Here is a 13,405-nt window from a genome sequence, read left to right on the forward strand (position 1 = left end):
CAGATCATTCTCTCATCATTTTAATTGCTTCTCATTCTGTTAAGTGATGAAGGGGAAAAGTTTGCTTTGACTAGTCTTACTTCTCTGGAAATTTTTGGACTGGTCCCTTTAAGTCTCTGAGAGGTGGTTTTTCCAGTTGTTTTGTGAGGGAATACGTTCATTTTGGGGTTTTATGCACTTTAAATATCACGGATTGTGGTGTTGAACTTCTCTGTGGCAGAATGGTAAGCACTTACCCAAATGTTTTATGACTCATGATAAATACAAAATGATTTTGGGAAATAATCTTGTCTCCAAAATATGAGACAACTATTAACAAAGCATTTTTGTTTTAGGTTTGGATTTTCTTTCCCTTATTCCAGTTGATCCCCAGGTATGTATCCTGAATTTAAGCAACTAATTTGTATATGATTGTTGGTTATGTCATACTAACTAAAAATGACCAGTTGCATAAAATCAGGACAGTCAACTTTCAGTTACTTAACTTGATGGAAATGAATTACTATATAAATACTTCACAATTTTATTTGGGGGAATAAAGTTGCTGTTTTTAAATTTATGGTATTTTTGACTTAATACCTGAATTTTTAATTATATTTTATTTAGTTTAATAATCAGTTGGCATTTCTTAACAAGCACTTGAGTGATTAAAATGAGGGGAAGCAGTGATGATCAGAAGTTAAAACTTCACAGAGATTATTTGTGAAACACTCGTTCTATATGTCGAAAAGAGCAAAGAGCGGAAGCTGGTTCAACAGGCTTGAATCATTAGCTTGATTCTTCCTTGTGTTTAGAGGCAGTCAGATTCAGACTTTGGGGTTGCCCCAATCTAAAGTTGCTATAAACCAGTCATTCCTGTTTTCTCTGCCAGCGATAAGAAACTCAAGTATCCTAGAGTCCCAACGTGGAGACCTGCAGTAAACCTGGACTGACAGGCATAGGGCAGAGGCAGAGCAGAGGAGGGGAGGGCATGGGAGAAGCGGAAGGGGGAAGGGAAACAGAGAGACTTGGAGAGAATTGCCAAGGGTAGGGAGGGCCAGAGGAAGACCCACAGACCACTGCTTTGGTTGCTAAGTCTCATAGTGGCCTCCTGTGTCAGGACTCTGTATCTGATCAGGAAAACAGCACTGGAAATTTGGGCCCAGGGTAACATGTGCAGAATGAGGAATTTCTTCTCACTCTGAGTTGACTTGGTTACATCAGCAGATTCTATAACTAAGGTAGCTATATGTTTTTCTAGGAAATGGATTCTTCAGGCTTAAAATATTGCTGATTTTTATGAGAATCATCCTTTTAAAAAAATGGTCTTGGAACCCAGAGGGTTTTGATTTCGTAGTGCTATTTGGCATACTTGGTGTCAGGCTAACTTATTTGTTAAGCCAGTAGAAGGGTGAGGTGGTGCCTTCAGTTTTCCTGAGAATCCTTAGATTTTTTCCTCCTTTACCTCCATAGTGCCCCCTTAAGCCCTGTTATCTTTGTGCAGTTATGTGCCAATTATGCATGAAGAGTACAGAGTTAGAGGTGAAATGGTTGCAACCGGAATATTACAGGAATTCACAGAGCCTATTGATAGCAGGACTGTGGTCTCTAGCATTCATCTTATAAATAAGAAGAGTACCTTTTTATTACCAGGCAGTCAAAAATGGCCTGAGAGGAAGTAGAAATAAAATGTAAATTTCTGGGCTTTTTTCCAGATTGTTTCCTCAATATTAGTGGAAAATTAGAATTGATTTCATTTTAAAATAGTTTAATGCCTTACAATTCTACTCTCTTTAGAGCTTCTGAGAAGCTCTTTAAGAACTATTCCTTCTCCCCCAACCCTTAACCAATATCCATTTGATCTCTTTGTGCATGACATTCATTTTATTGATGAACCAAGACCGTTATCCATCCTAAACACTAAACTACTTTTTTTGGTAAGGCATCCTGAATTTTAGTTGTTGCTCTTCCACTGACTGGCAATGTAAGCCTGGGGCTGTCATTGCCGTTTTAAGATCTTTTGGTAGATCGTGTAGTCGAAACAGCTTCAGTTTTAAATTCCTGTTTGGTGATTAGTATGTCTAATGATAGGCTGAAAAATTTGTAGAATTGATAATATTGATAGGATATCCTTACTGATCTTCTTTGATACAGTTAATCTAAAGACAAACTTTTAGGACTTCTTCTCTTGTATATACTGGACCTCACTTATTTTACTGAAGTCAGTGTTGTTTCTCACATAAAATATTCTGTGGTGACAAAATAAAGCTGTTAGCTCCTCTCTCTCTACTCCTCTTGGACAATACTAGAGTATTAAACTCGGGTTTGAATTTGGGAGTCAGCAATCAAGATGGTAAGGAAACTTGAAATATGTGTTCTTGGAGGGCGGGTATGGAGTCTCACAAGGAAGATTATATTAGATTAGATCTTTAAGATTTATTCCAAAATTTTGTGATTATGTGGGATACTGCTCTATTCTGAACATCCTGTCGTAGTTAGCTACCATGTAGTCTCTGTTTTAGAATGAATGCTATGTTCCTGATTACACAGGTATCATATCATGTATGTCCAAAGGATTCAGAGTGGCACTATTGAGTTGATCAATCTTAACATTATTCCTAAAGGGTCTGATTGGATAGTAAAGTGTGAAAGTATTACTGAATTTTACATTGGCATTTTTGCTTAATACCATTAGAAATAAGTATTTGCTAGCCATTTTGATGTGATTTAAACCTGGTATAAATACAGTTAGCAAATTCTTTTGGAGGTTAAGTATGAGTCATAATTGTGGGGCCAATATATACTATTAAATAATTTTGATTATTGTTGACATTTTTATACTTGTACCTATATATGTGGTCAGCAAACATTCTACAAGATTTGAGAAAATGAAAAATATGCTGCACTCACTAAACCGTAAAAGAGCTAACTAAATTCATGCCACCTTCCAAAGATGTGAAGTTTTGAGAAATTTCTAAATCCCACTGGGATTTAAATATGTGGCTATCACGTGTGCATATCTAACAATTTCTAGTCTCTTTATTTAAAATCAATGTAGCCTCTTCCTCATCGGCATCATTGTTTGTTTCAAGCAGTACTGTCCTCCTATGTTTTTGGATAGTCTCACCTCACCCCTAACAGCAAGCAGTACGTCTGTCACCACCACCAGCCCCCATGAAAGCAGTACTCACGTTAGTTCATCCAGCAGCAGGAGTGAGACAGGGGTCATAACCAGCAGTGGAAGTAACATTCCTGACATCATCTCATTGGACTAAAGGAAGACTCACTCGATTCTAGGAATCATTCATCAAAACTGTTCTTTCTTGGATCTCTGGTCCGTGGAAGCTATTTTTTCGGTAACAATTACTTTGATATTTATTGAAACGTCAGATGGATTCTTTTGCTTTCTGAGAGATAAACACAGATGACTGCAGCAAGAACCAAATGACATGCAAGGATTTTTCTTACTCATGCTGTACTCTGAGCATCAGATACATTTGACCATAACTGTATCTTCTCCAGAGACGGATTTCAATTTCATATGTTACTGGATGGATTCTGCACACATCGGTTAAATTTTTTTTTGTTGTAATAAACAGCAATAAAATTATGTAAATATTCAAGTAAACTTTTTTCTAACTAAAAAAGATGTAATCAATGATTCTAAAATGACAGCAACTTTTGTTTAACCTGATGTGAAGGAAAAATACATGGAAGGAAGTCATGTTTGCTGAATGAGTCCTTTCCACAGAGATTTGTTCTGTTTCATCGAATAATGAAGTCTTGCTAAGTGGCCAGAGCTTGGCTCCACTTTTCTTTTGCAGTTCCTCTTTTCTTCCTGATTCCATCAAAGAAAAATGGCCTTTGTGTTACTTATTTTTCCCTGGTTGTCATTTACACTTTGATGTTGTTTGCTAGCAGTTGCAAAGGGAAGTTCTGGGATTTGGCTGCTCTTTATCAGTGATTATGCTGAAGAACACTATGCAGATCCTGCCCTGACGTGTGTTATTTTTGGTAATTGTACATTCTCATTCTAGAGATTTCTACAAAATTGGGCTTGCCTTCTCGAAAAAGAAATTCTGTGCAGCCATTGAATGTTGAATGAAATGTTTTTGGAGTAACCTGTGGCTAGAATGTTCCTTAGAATTTTGTTTACACTGACCAGCAACATTGAGAGCTTTTTGAGGCAGTATAGAAGAACAGATTTTGGGGAGGTGGGATTAACAAAGTTTAATCTCTTCCTAGGAACTTCTTTTACTCATTTATTTTATAGAATAATATACAGATCTTTGTTGAAACTTTTCACATTTTAGTAACACTAACAAAGCAGATACGATTTAGAACTCTGGTCACATCTGTCACCAGTACAGTCTCAGTGATGATTTTCAAACTTAATTAGAAGACACAAACAACAGCAAGGCGTGGGGACTGCATCGGATTTCCTGTTCCTTTTTTTTTTTTTAAAACAAGGAAATCTTTCCTGATACCATGAAGGACACACAGAGTTAAAAGTGTGTGAATTTAAGGTGAGGACGGTTTGGGGAGGATGGTGCTGCAGCCCGCTTTGAAAACCACTCACTCAGAGTGTTCTTGATTTTAAATCCCTCAAGAGGCCGAGTTTTACTCTTAGAGAAACATTTCTATCCACATTTTATATTACCCTTTGCTTCATTTGGCCCTCTAAATTTTTGAGTTCTCAAGAAATTCATACTTTTCTAATGTTTATCTTTCTCCCCCTAACTGTATCTACTTTAAAAATAAAAATCCCTTTTTAAAAATGACTAATCTGATTTCTCAGACTTAAGTGCCCAGATGAAGAGTACCGATTTCAGTTAGAACAGGGACACATCATATTACTTCAGGGTTGATGTAACTCCAGGAAGCTGACTTGTCACTGCTTGGGTGGTTTTTGTTTTTAAACACCTCAAGTTTTCATGGCCGCTGTGCTCCTTTTGTACTGATTCAATTTCATGTGATTTTCTGCATCATCCCTCCTTTGTCCACATCATCCCTTTATGTATTATTCCTTTTGGAGAGCTGCTTAATGAAAAACGTGGCAACAAACCAGAATCTTCTTACAGTGGTTGCACCATTGTTGCCGGTTTTACCTTCTTAGGCACTAGATTTCCAGTCCATGTTACAGGCCTTTGGTCCACATAGAGAATTTCTTCCTCGTAAAATTTTATGTTGCTGCTCTAAATACAGATGCAATCTCTGTTAACTCTGTAATCAGATAGAAAACGGAACTCCGATTTGTGTGGTATAATTTGTTAATAAATAAATGATGTATATTTGTTACCATTTTGTTACCCTTTAGATTTTCAGACTCCCCCCTCCCCAACGTAATCAACAAAGTTTTATAAGGTTAAATGAAAATATATTCATAGAAATTATTTACTTGGTTCTTGTAACCGATACCTCTGTGCTTTTATAGTTGTGCTTTGTTTCCTTTTTACTATTTTATGTGAACAGTTTTAGTGTTCATTTTTGGTGCTTTATACTGAAATTACATAAAATTTTAATTTATACAGGCGACTAACATTTTTAAAAATACACTTTTAAGTTTGTAATCTTAAAATTGGGGCTTTTATGTATATATCTTTGAAGGTGAGTACTTTTCTTTATGCTTTTGCCTTACAACAGCATGATCATTAAGTCATTATCCTTTTTTTTTTTTTTTTTAAAGCATGGTCACCAAATACTTCTACCGAGACCCTGACTTTTTAATAGTTTATTTTGCTTGCCCAGATTTCTGCTTAACCAAGTGTAATGCAGTTTCAGAGGAGGTTGTCTTAGCTGTTACGTAGATGTCAGCCAACTAGTGGTTATGTGGAGTATCTTGTTTAAGGAAAGGAACTGCAGACTGCAGCTACTAGTCTCCTCTTACAAACGCTGAGGTAACAGGTGGTTTTGATCCTTATTCACGTAGAAATGTTAAGGCTTACCTTGATTTGGTGACTCCTGATGTTGTAATTGGTGTTGAATATAGCTTCACAGCTAAACTCTGCTTACATTCACTAACTTTCTGACCCTTAGGTGAGCCACTTTAGGATTTTTGTAATTTCCATTTCTGCCCAGTAGAAGGTAAATAAATGCCTTTACCAGAAGGTAAAAATACTTGGCATCTGTCATAGGGTAATTAATTATAAGGGTAAATGCAATATTAGCGTTAAATTTAGTTTATGTGGCATTTATCTTACAATGTGCCCCAGGAAAGCTGGGATGAAAATGCTATGATTAGGGGAGGATTGTAAGTATAGTAAGTAAGTTGAGCCATGACTCTTGACATAAAACAAGTTTCCCTAGGGTAGAATCTTAAAAGAGTTTGAAGAAAGATTAAAATGTTGGATTTTAGGTGAAGTGGTATTCAACAGAGACTATTCAGGACTTGTTGACATTAGACCTTTCAGGCGTTCTGCCTTCAGGCCAGTCCTGGACACTAGTCACTTAGTAACCCAAGTCTGTTTTTCTTATGCTAATATTCATTAGTTACATTTTATCTTTTTAAGTAAATTTGATTTTTATAAAATAGCATTAGTTTAATTCTCATATACGCCTTTTATTTCTCTTTAGCCCTCAATTGGTACAAAAGCAGTTCACTATTTACTCTTTTCCCCCTTTTTTTTTTTTAAGTAAACACTTGTTTTCCTAATTTTTTTCATTTTGAGAAAATGCAGAGCTGTGCGTCATTTAAACTTGGGTGTGATGTGTTTTGTGGCCCCGGATTCCACGTGCTGTGGGAGCTTATTGTCAGTAAGATCTGTGATTGATGATTCAATCTGATTCACCCATTTTTTCTGCTGCAGTTCTACATGAATATGGTGAAACTTGTGGAAAACAATTTAAGAATTTCTCTTTTTTAAGAGCCTGATGCTCCTGTCAAATGAATGACTTGGTTTGTAAGCCCCCCCTTTTTTTGTTATTAGGAGCCACACTCCCAATTCCTAGGAGAAACAAATAAAGCTATATAAAAGTGCCCATTCTTCTTTAATGCTTGCCTGATTCAATAATGTTTTTGTTTTTTCTATTTATGTCAGTAATGCATGCTCACTGTGGAAAAATTAGACCATACAGAAAAGTATAAAAAAAAAGCACTTTGACATTTTTGCATATTTCTTGCCAGTCTCTCTGCTACTCGTGAGTGTTTTTACATAGTTTTATTCATTCTCAATATAATTTGGGTCTTGGTTTTTTTCTCAGTCTACATGTCATTAAAAACTCAACTTTTATTAATTGCATGATATTCCATTGTATGGATGTGCCATGATTCACATAACCTTTCCCCATTGGACATTTTAGATTGCATCTCATAAAGTTACAGTGAATGTCTTTGTGTATAAATTATTTCCTTAGGATGAATTACTAGAGATGGAATTTCTGGGTCAGGGATACAAACACTTTTGTAGTTCTTGATTCATTTTTCCACATGATTTTACTGATTTATACTCCAACCGTATGTTATGAGAAGAACTCTTTAACCATATTTTCCAAGAATATACACCATTCATCTCTCTGCTGGCATCTGCACTAAGACCCTCTGCCTTTCTGACCCTGGTGAGCTGGGCTGATTTGGAAGTAATTGGCAAAGATTTTCCCGGACTGTCTCAGTTTCAGCTTCATCTATTTGACATGTTCCAGATACACCTGCCTAAGGATATCCAAATAATTTTTCACATAATTTTACTTGCCCTGTGAAATAGCCCATTGTCAGACTATGTTTTCTATTTTTAGTTAGAAAATCTTGACACTTTTTTTTTTTTTTTTTTAACCATTTGTACCTAGGGCCAGCCCTTAGTAGCCAGCTTTCTTTTTTTCCTCTTTCTGTAGGCTCCATTTTGGGCTTTCTCAGCTCCCCAAAGCCAGTAGGATCTCCTGAGCCAAAGGCAGTCCAAGCCAAACTGGAAGCGTGGTAAGGCTGACCAACAAAAGCAGGGCCGAGCTTCGCTTGTTTCACTTTGTATTCTTTTGTGTTTCCAGTGACATCTGGGTGTCCTAAGGGCAGCTCTGTGGCAAAAACAAAAAAACAAAACACCCCCCCCCCCAAAAAAACAGATTGCTATCTCAAATGTTCAAGGTGTATTATTTTCTTGATTGGCATACCACATAATTTTCCAGACTGCTTTTTATTTCAGAATGGCTTTTAAAGCTTTTTCATTCTGTGTTCTCAAAGCTTAACTCTTTTAAGTGAAGAAGAGGGTTGTGTTATAAAATAGAACATGTTTCTTATTTTGGCCTTCACCAAACTATTCACATATTCAGTGTGTCTTACAAATGTGTGTGGGATAGAGTAGAATAAAAGATCTAGTCCCAGACTTCAAAGGGCTCCTAATCAGCTTTTCAAAAATAAAGGGTTCTTACCTACTAACAGGCATTGTGCTAAGAATTTTACAAAAATGTCTCATTCCTTACATTTGCCCTACAAAGGAAAGTGGTATGGTCCTCATTTTACAGATGAAGGAATAGATTTAAGTAAGTTTCTCAGTGGACTTGGGAGTCTGAAACAGACCTACCTCAAAAGCCCTCTGATTAAATGGAAGTGACATTAATCAGCTAGGTTATTTAGGAATCTAGACCTAAGATTATAAGAACTGATTTTAGGTGATGGCCACAGGAATAAGGAAGGAGTGGACCCTGAAGCCATTTCAAAGGAAGACTCCAGATTCAGTGGCGTGAACAGATACAGGAGTGAGGGCTGAGTCCATTTCTCAAGCCTGGGTAACCAGGATAATGGATCTGTTTACAGAGAGAGGATGCAGTTAAAATAGGCATTAGTCATTTAGGGGAGGCAATGAGGAGTTTGATGTTAAGCATGAGATTTCAAAAGGGAAGGGCCTATGAAACTCATGTTTGCTTTTCTGCAGTCTTGAAGATGTGAAGCCTTCCTTCATTGTTTCCACTCTCACTGGTCTCCATTCTGTAGATCTAGTCCCTCCCAGTTGCCCATCCACTCTCTCCGCTAAACCATGCTCACTGCGTCTTCACATTTCCTCTGGATTTTTTCTCTTCACTGCCTTGTTACCTCAAGTCTGGCCATACCCTGCATCTCTCACCAGTGTGGGCTGTGTTTACATTCCACATAACTGAAGAAGTGGGTGGCTGCTGCCCTTCCTCTATTGTAATTTCTAAACATTTCTCCCCAGGCCTGTGACAAAAATCTGCCCCATTTGCAGCCCAGGCGAGGTTTTACTGTGGGCTGCTTGTACTCTTACCAAGTAACCTGACCATGTCCTTGGATTTGCTGAAGGCTTCATTTCCTGACTCTCAGTGTTTCTTGCCATCTCTAACTTTGTAGTCCTTCTCAGTCTTCAACGTTTTGATGGATGATCCATCCAACAGTCTAGCTTGTGAGATTTTTGGTTACCTCTGATATTTTCTTGCACTGAAACGCCCAGTTTCCTCTGTAGTTCTTGTCTACCTTAGACTGCTTCTCCATTATTACAGCCTCAAAAGTATCCCCAGATCCCTCCTTCAGGGTCACCCATCCGTCCTTTGATTTGGCATCACATGCTGCTTTTGCCCATTCTTGTCGATTATTACAAATGTTACTCCTTTTCAGAACACACCTGTCTCCGCAGATGACCTTGCTTCCTAATGCACACAGAAGATTGTTTGCCAGCGTGATTTCTCTCCACATGTGCCCATCTTCATTCTCCTTCATTCCAGTCTCAGAGGATGAGGTGGGCCTGAAGGCCAGTTCAGCCCCATGGACTTCTGACTCTTGTTTCCTGTCATCTTCAGGACCTTCATCACACTCCCTCTTTTCTGAATGTCTTTCACTTCTCTGCTGCTGCCTTTGGCTTACAGAAGTCTCAGTCATCAAATACTAGGTCCTGTGTTACATGCCAGGCATTGTATCAGGCACTCAGAACACAAGATAGATAAATCCCTAACCTTCACCAAAGTTGTGATTCAGTAGAATAAAGATGAGGGAAATAGGGAGATTACAGTGCAGTGGTAAAAGGCAAAATAGAGGGTGCTACGGTAGCACGTAGATGAGGCAACTGGCTGATCGTATGGAAGTGTCCGATGAGTAGGACCATGGCAGTTGATTAGTTGTCAAGAGAACCGAGAATGTTCAGAATAGCTGCACGTTTGTGTAAGAAATCATGCCGGGCCTTATAAAGCAGTGAGAAGGCACTGAGGAGTTCCCATGATCATTAACAGTTGGGCAGCATTGGTTGAGTTTGGTATGATTGTCTCCATTTTACAAATGTGGGAACAGATCATGAGAGGGTGAGTGACTTGTTTGTGGCCCTGCAGCTTGTGTGAGGCAGGTGAGGTGAGGCAGGCTTCAAATCCAGCTTTTAACCACCTCAGTCTGTTCATGATCATTCTATCTAAAAAGTAGGTGTTAACTATCCTTTATCATATCACTGTTTATATTTCTATATGGCACTTGTCACAACCTGTGTTTATATGTTGGTTCACTGTGTATTGTCTGTTTCCCTTACTAGATTGTAAGCTCCGTGAGGGCAGGGATGATCTCATGTCACATGCATCCCAGAGCCTAACAAGGTGTGTGGTGCATAGTAGGTGCTCAATAAATATTTATAAATGAAGAAGTGGTGGATAACTGTTTGTATTTGACTTGTGCTGACAGGGAAATAATTTAATACCTGAGCAGCAGGCTTTCACCAAGAGAGGAAAACAAGAGGAAATACATGTTTGGGGCAGAGGATAGAGGTGACACATGCTTGGGATTTGGGAGGAAGTCAGAAGACTCCAGAATCCTACAGGGGCAAGCACTGGGAATGGGGAATTTTAGGGCAGCGCACACTGAGGAAAATAAGGTGAAGTAGGTATTGTATTTAAACCTGAAAGCCTAAATGACCCCCTTGCAGACCCAGCCTCCTGTGTGTGTATATGACTGGGAAATTTGTATAATCTATATACATAGGACCACTCATCTGGGTCAGGTACACCACACTGAGTTACACAATACAATTGTAGATGTAGCTCTGATTTATCAACCTCAGTCTCTCAAAGCTAACAACTTGACCCAAGTCGTCATTGGAGTCTGTACTTTGGAATTGGAGCAAGAATCAGTTAACCCGATGTCTCTGGAAATCAGGCCCACATGCCATTAGATGAGCAACAGGCTTATCCTGTAACATATGGGTAGTATTGAAACCATGAAAATGCAAGAGCTCAACCTGAGAAGTCAGTGAGAAAAGAGCTAGGAAAGGAACACAACAAAGAGATTGAGAAGGAGCACCTGAGGTAGAAAGGAAATCAGGAGTGATATTACAGAGTCCAAAACAATAGAGCATTCCAAGAAGAGAGTGGAGTTAAAAGCTTCTATAATGTAAAAAGTATCCAGTAAAAGAACTAATTTCAGAAACACTGTATTTGATTGAATCTATACCTGATTGATTGTAACAACTTTGTGTAAACAAAGAAAAACCTAATTAAACTAGGACCCATTGCTTTCAACCGCATTGATTGTAAGATAAAGCTCATTAAAATGTGGGGGAGGAGTGAATATGCATCCTGGAATTTAAGAGTTATGATAATCTGTATCTTCCTTTGGTTTTCTCAACCTGGCCATATCTAGTAATTTCACCAAGAACAAGTTCAGTGGAATGATGAGGGTAAATCTAGGTTGCAGTGGGATGAGGACTGCAAAGTACAGAAATGAAGTGTGCAAATATAGACAACTCAGCTGGTCTGATGAAGGGTGAGGCTGTAGCAGTAGAAATGTGTATGGTGGAGGGAATTTTTTTTTTTTTTTAAAGGGGAAAAACTGGAGTCTGAAGTTTCCATGCTAATTAGATGCAGACGGTAGGAGAGGGAGAAGTGAATGTGGGTAGTGCAGTAGGGGTTGGCCAAGATCATTGGTACATCTAGGTCCCTGAGCAAGAGGGGGAAGTTGGGATCCATATCAGAGGCAGATGAGGGATGGATATGGACACAGTTGTGTCAGGTAGCAGAGAGTATAATGTTTTCATCTAATGATTTTGCTTTTATGTTTTTGAGAACCAAGTGAAATGGCCAGTTCCAGAAATGGGAAGGAGGTGAGAATGGAGGTACAAAGTCAACAGAGATAGAAATAACAAGTGTTAGTGAGGCTGTGGAGAAAAGGCAACTTTTGTGCCTGTGGGAATGTAAATTGGTGCAGTTACTCTGGAAAACAGTATGAGGGTTCCTCAAAAAATTAAAAAGAGACCATATGATCCAGCAATTCCATTTCTGGGTATTTGAAGAAAATGAAAACAAATTCAAAAAAAGATATATGCACCTCTATGTTTGTTGTAGCCTTATTTGCACTAGCCAAGATAGGAAGCAACCTAAGTGACCTTCAGATTGAATACATTCAATAGATGAATGGATAAAGATGTGTATACACACACAGTGGAATACTATGCAGCCATAACAATGGTGAGATCTTGCCATTTGCACAACATGGATGGACATAGGAGGTATTATGCTAAGTGAAATAAGTCAGAAAGACAAATGCCATATGATTTATTTCACTTATATATGGAATCTAAAAAAACCAAAAGGCAGAAACAGACATACAAATACAGAGAACAAACTCGTGGTTGCCAGAGGGGAGGGGGTGCAGGTATGGATGAAATAAATACGTGAAGAGGATTAAGAGGTACAAACTTCCAGTTGGAAGTTAGGGATGAAAAATATAGAGAATATAGTCAGACATATTGCAACAATTTTGTGTGTTAACAGATGGTAGCTATACTTACGAGCATTTCATAATGTATGTAATTGTTGAACCACTCATTTTACACCTGAAACTAACATTGTATATCAACTAGAAATTTAAAAAGAAAAGACAACAGAGATAGTTTGAAATAGTCTTAGAATGGGAAAGAGAATGAGCTAGAACAGCAATGAGCTGGACACTATAGGTTTAACAGTGGCATCCGTTTCTCTGTGGGACTTTTCAGCAGTGCTCATTGGTAAAGTCTACTTATTCAAGGCTGGGTTTTTGTAAAGTTGGTGCAACAGAAGAATGACAGGAATAACATCTTGAGGATGCTGGCAAGTAGTTGACACAAAGCTCAGCTGCTGTCACACTCCTGAAATTACTCTTGCTGAAGTCAAAATGTGCACATAATTGTCAAGTTCCGTGGACTTGACTTTCAACTTCAACATCTGCATTTGACACAGTCTCTTCCGTTCCTTGGTTTTTGTGACAACAGAATTCTTTTTCTGATTACTCCAGGAACTCCTTTTCTTCTCTCTGCTACATGTAGGTGTAACTTTGCTTGGTTGGCTGCCTCTCCCAGCCACTTGACCCACGTTCCTTGTTATACTCAACTACTCCGCTAGGATGTAAGTTCCACGAGGGCTAAGATCTTTGTTTCTTTTGTTAACCACACTCTTGTAAGTGTCTAGAATAGTTTTACTTTTAACCTATGTCATTATATTTGAGGTGAGTTTCTTGTAGACAGCATATGATTGGTGT

General features: G+C 38.3%; 1 protein-coding gene across 10 annotated transcripts in view; it reads left to right on the forward strand.

The window, feature by feature from the left end:
* Positions 1 to 13,405, forward strand: part of PIAS2 (protein inhibitor of activated STAT 2) — a 124,011-nt gene that overhangs the window by 79,750 nt on the left and 30,856 nt on the right. For 3 of the 10 annotated variants that reach the window (XM_081801285.1, XM_081801286.1, XM_081801283.1), the window contains 2 exons: positions 336 to 373; positions 3,072 to 7,981. In XM_081801285.1, coding sequence (XP_081657411.1) covers positions 336 to 373; positions 3,072 to 3,254 — 221 coding nt within the window. In that variant the 3' untranslated portion in view covers positions 3,255 to 7,981. Of the gene's footprint in view, positions 1 to 335; positions 374 to 3,037; positions 7,982 to 9,535; positions 10,542 to 13,405 lie in introns of those variants that run through there. The other 7 variants (XR_014139614.1, XM_081801291.1, XM_081801284.1 and 4 more) reach the window with 7 other exon arrangements.

Source organism: Leptonychotes weddellii, chromosome 13 (assembly GCF_054177405.1).
Source record: "Leptonychotes weddellii isolate Sample4059 chromosome 13, ASM5417740v2, whole genome shotgun sequence".
In the NCBI taxonomy this organism is placed as follows: Eukaryota; Metazoa; Chordata; class Mammalia; order Carnivora; family Phocidae; genus Leptonychotes; species Leptonychotes weddellii.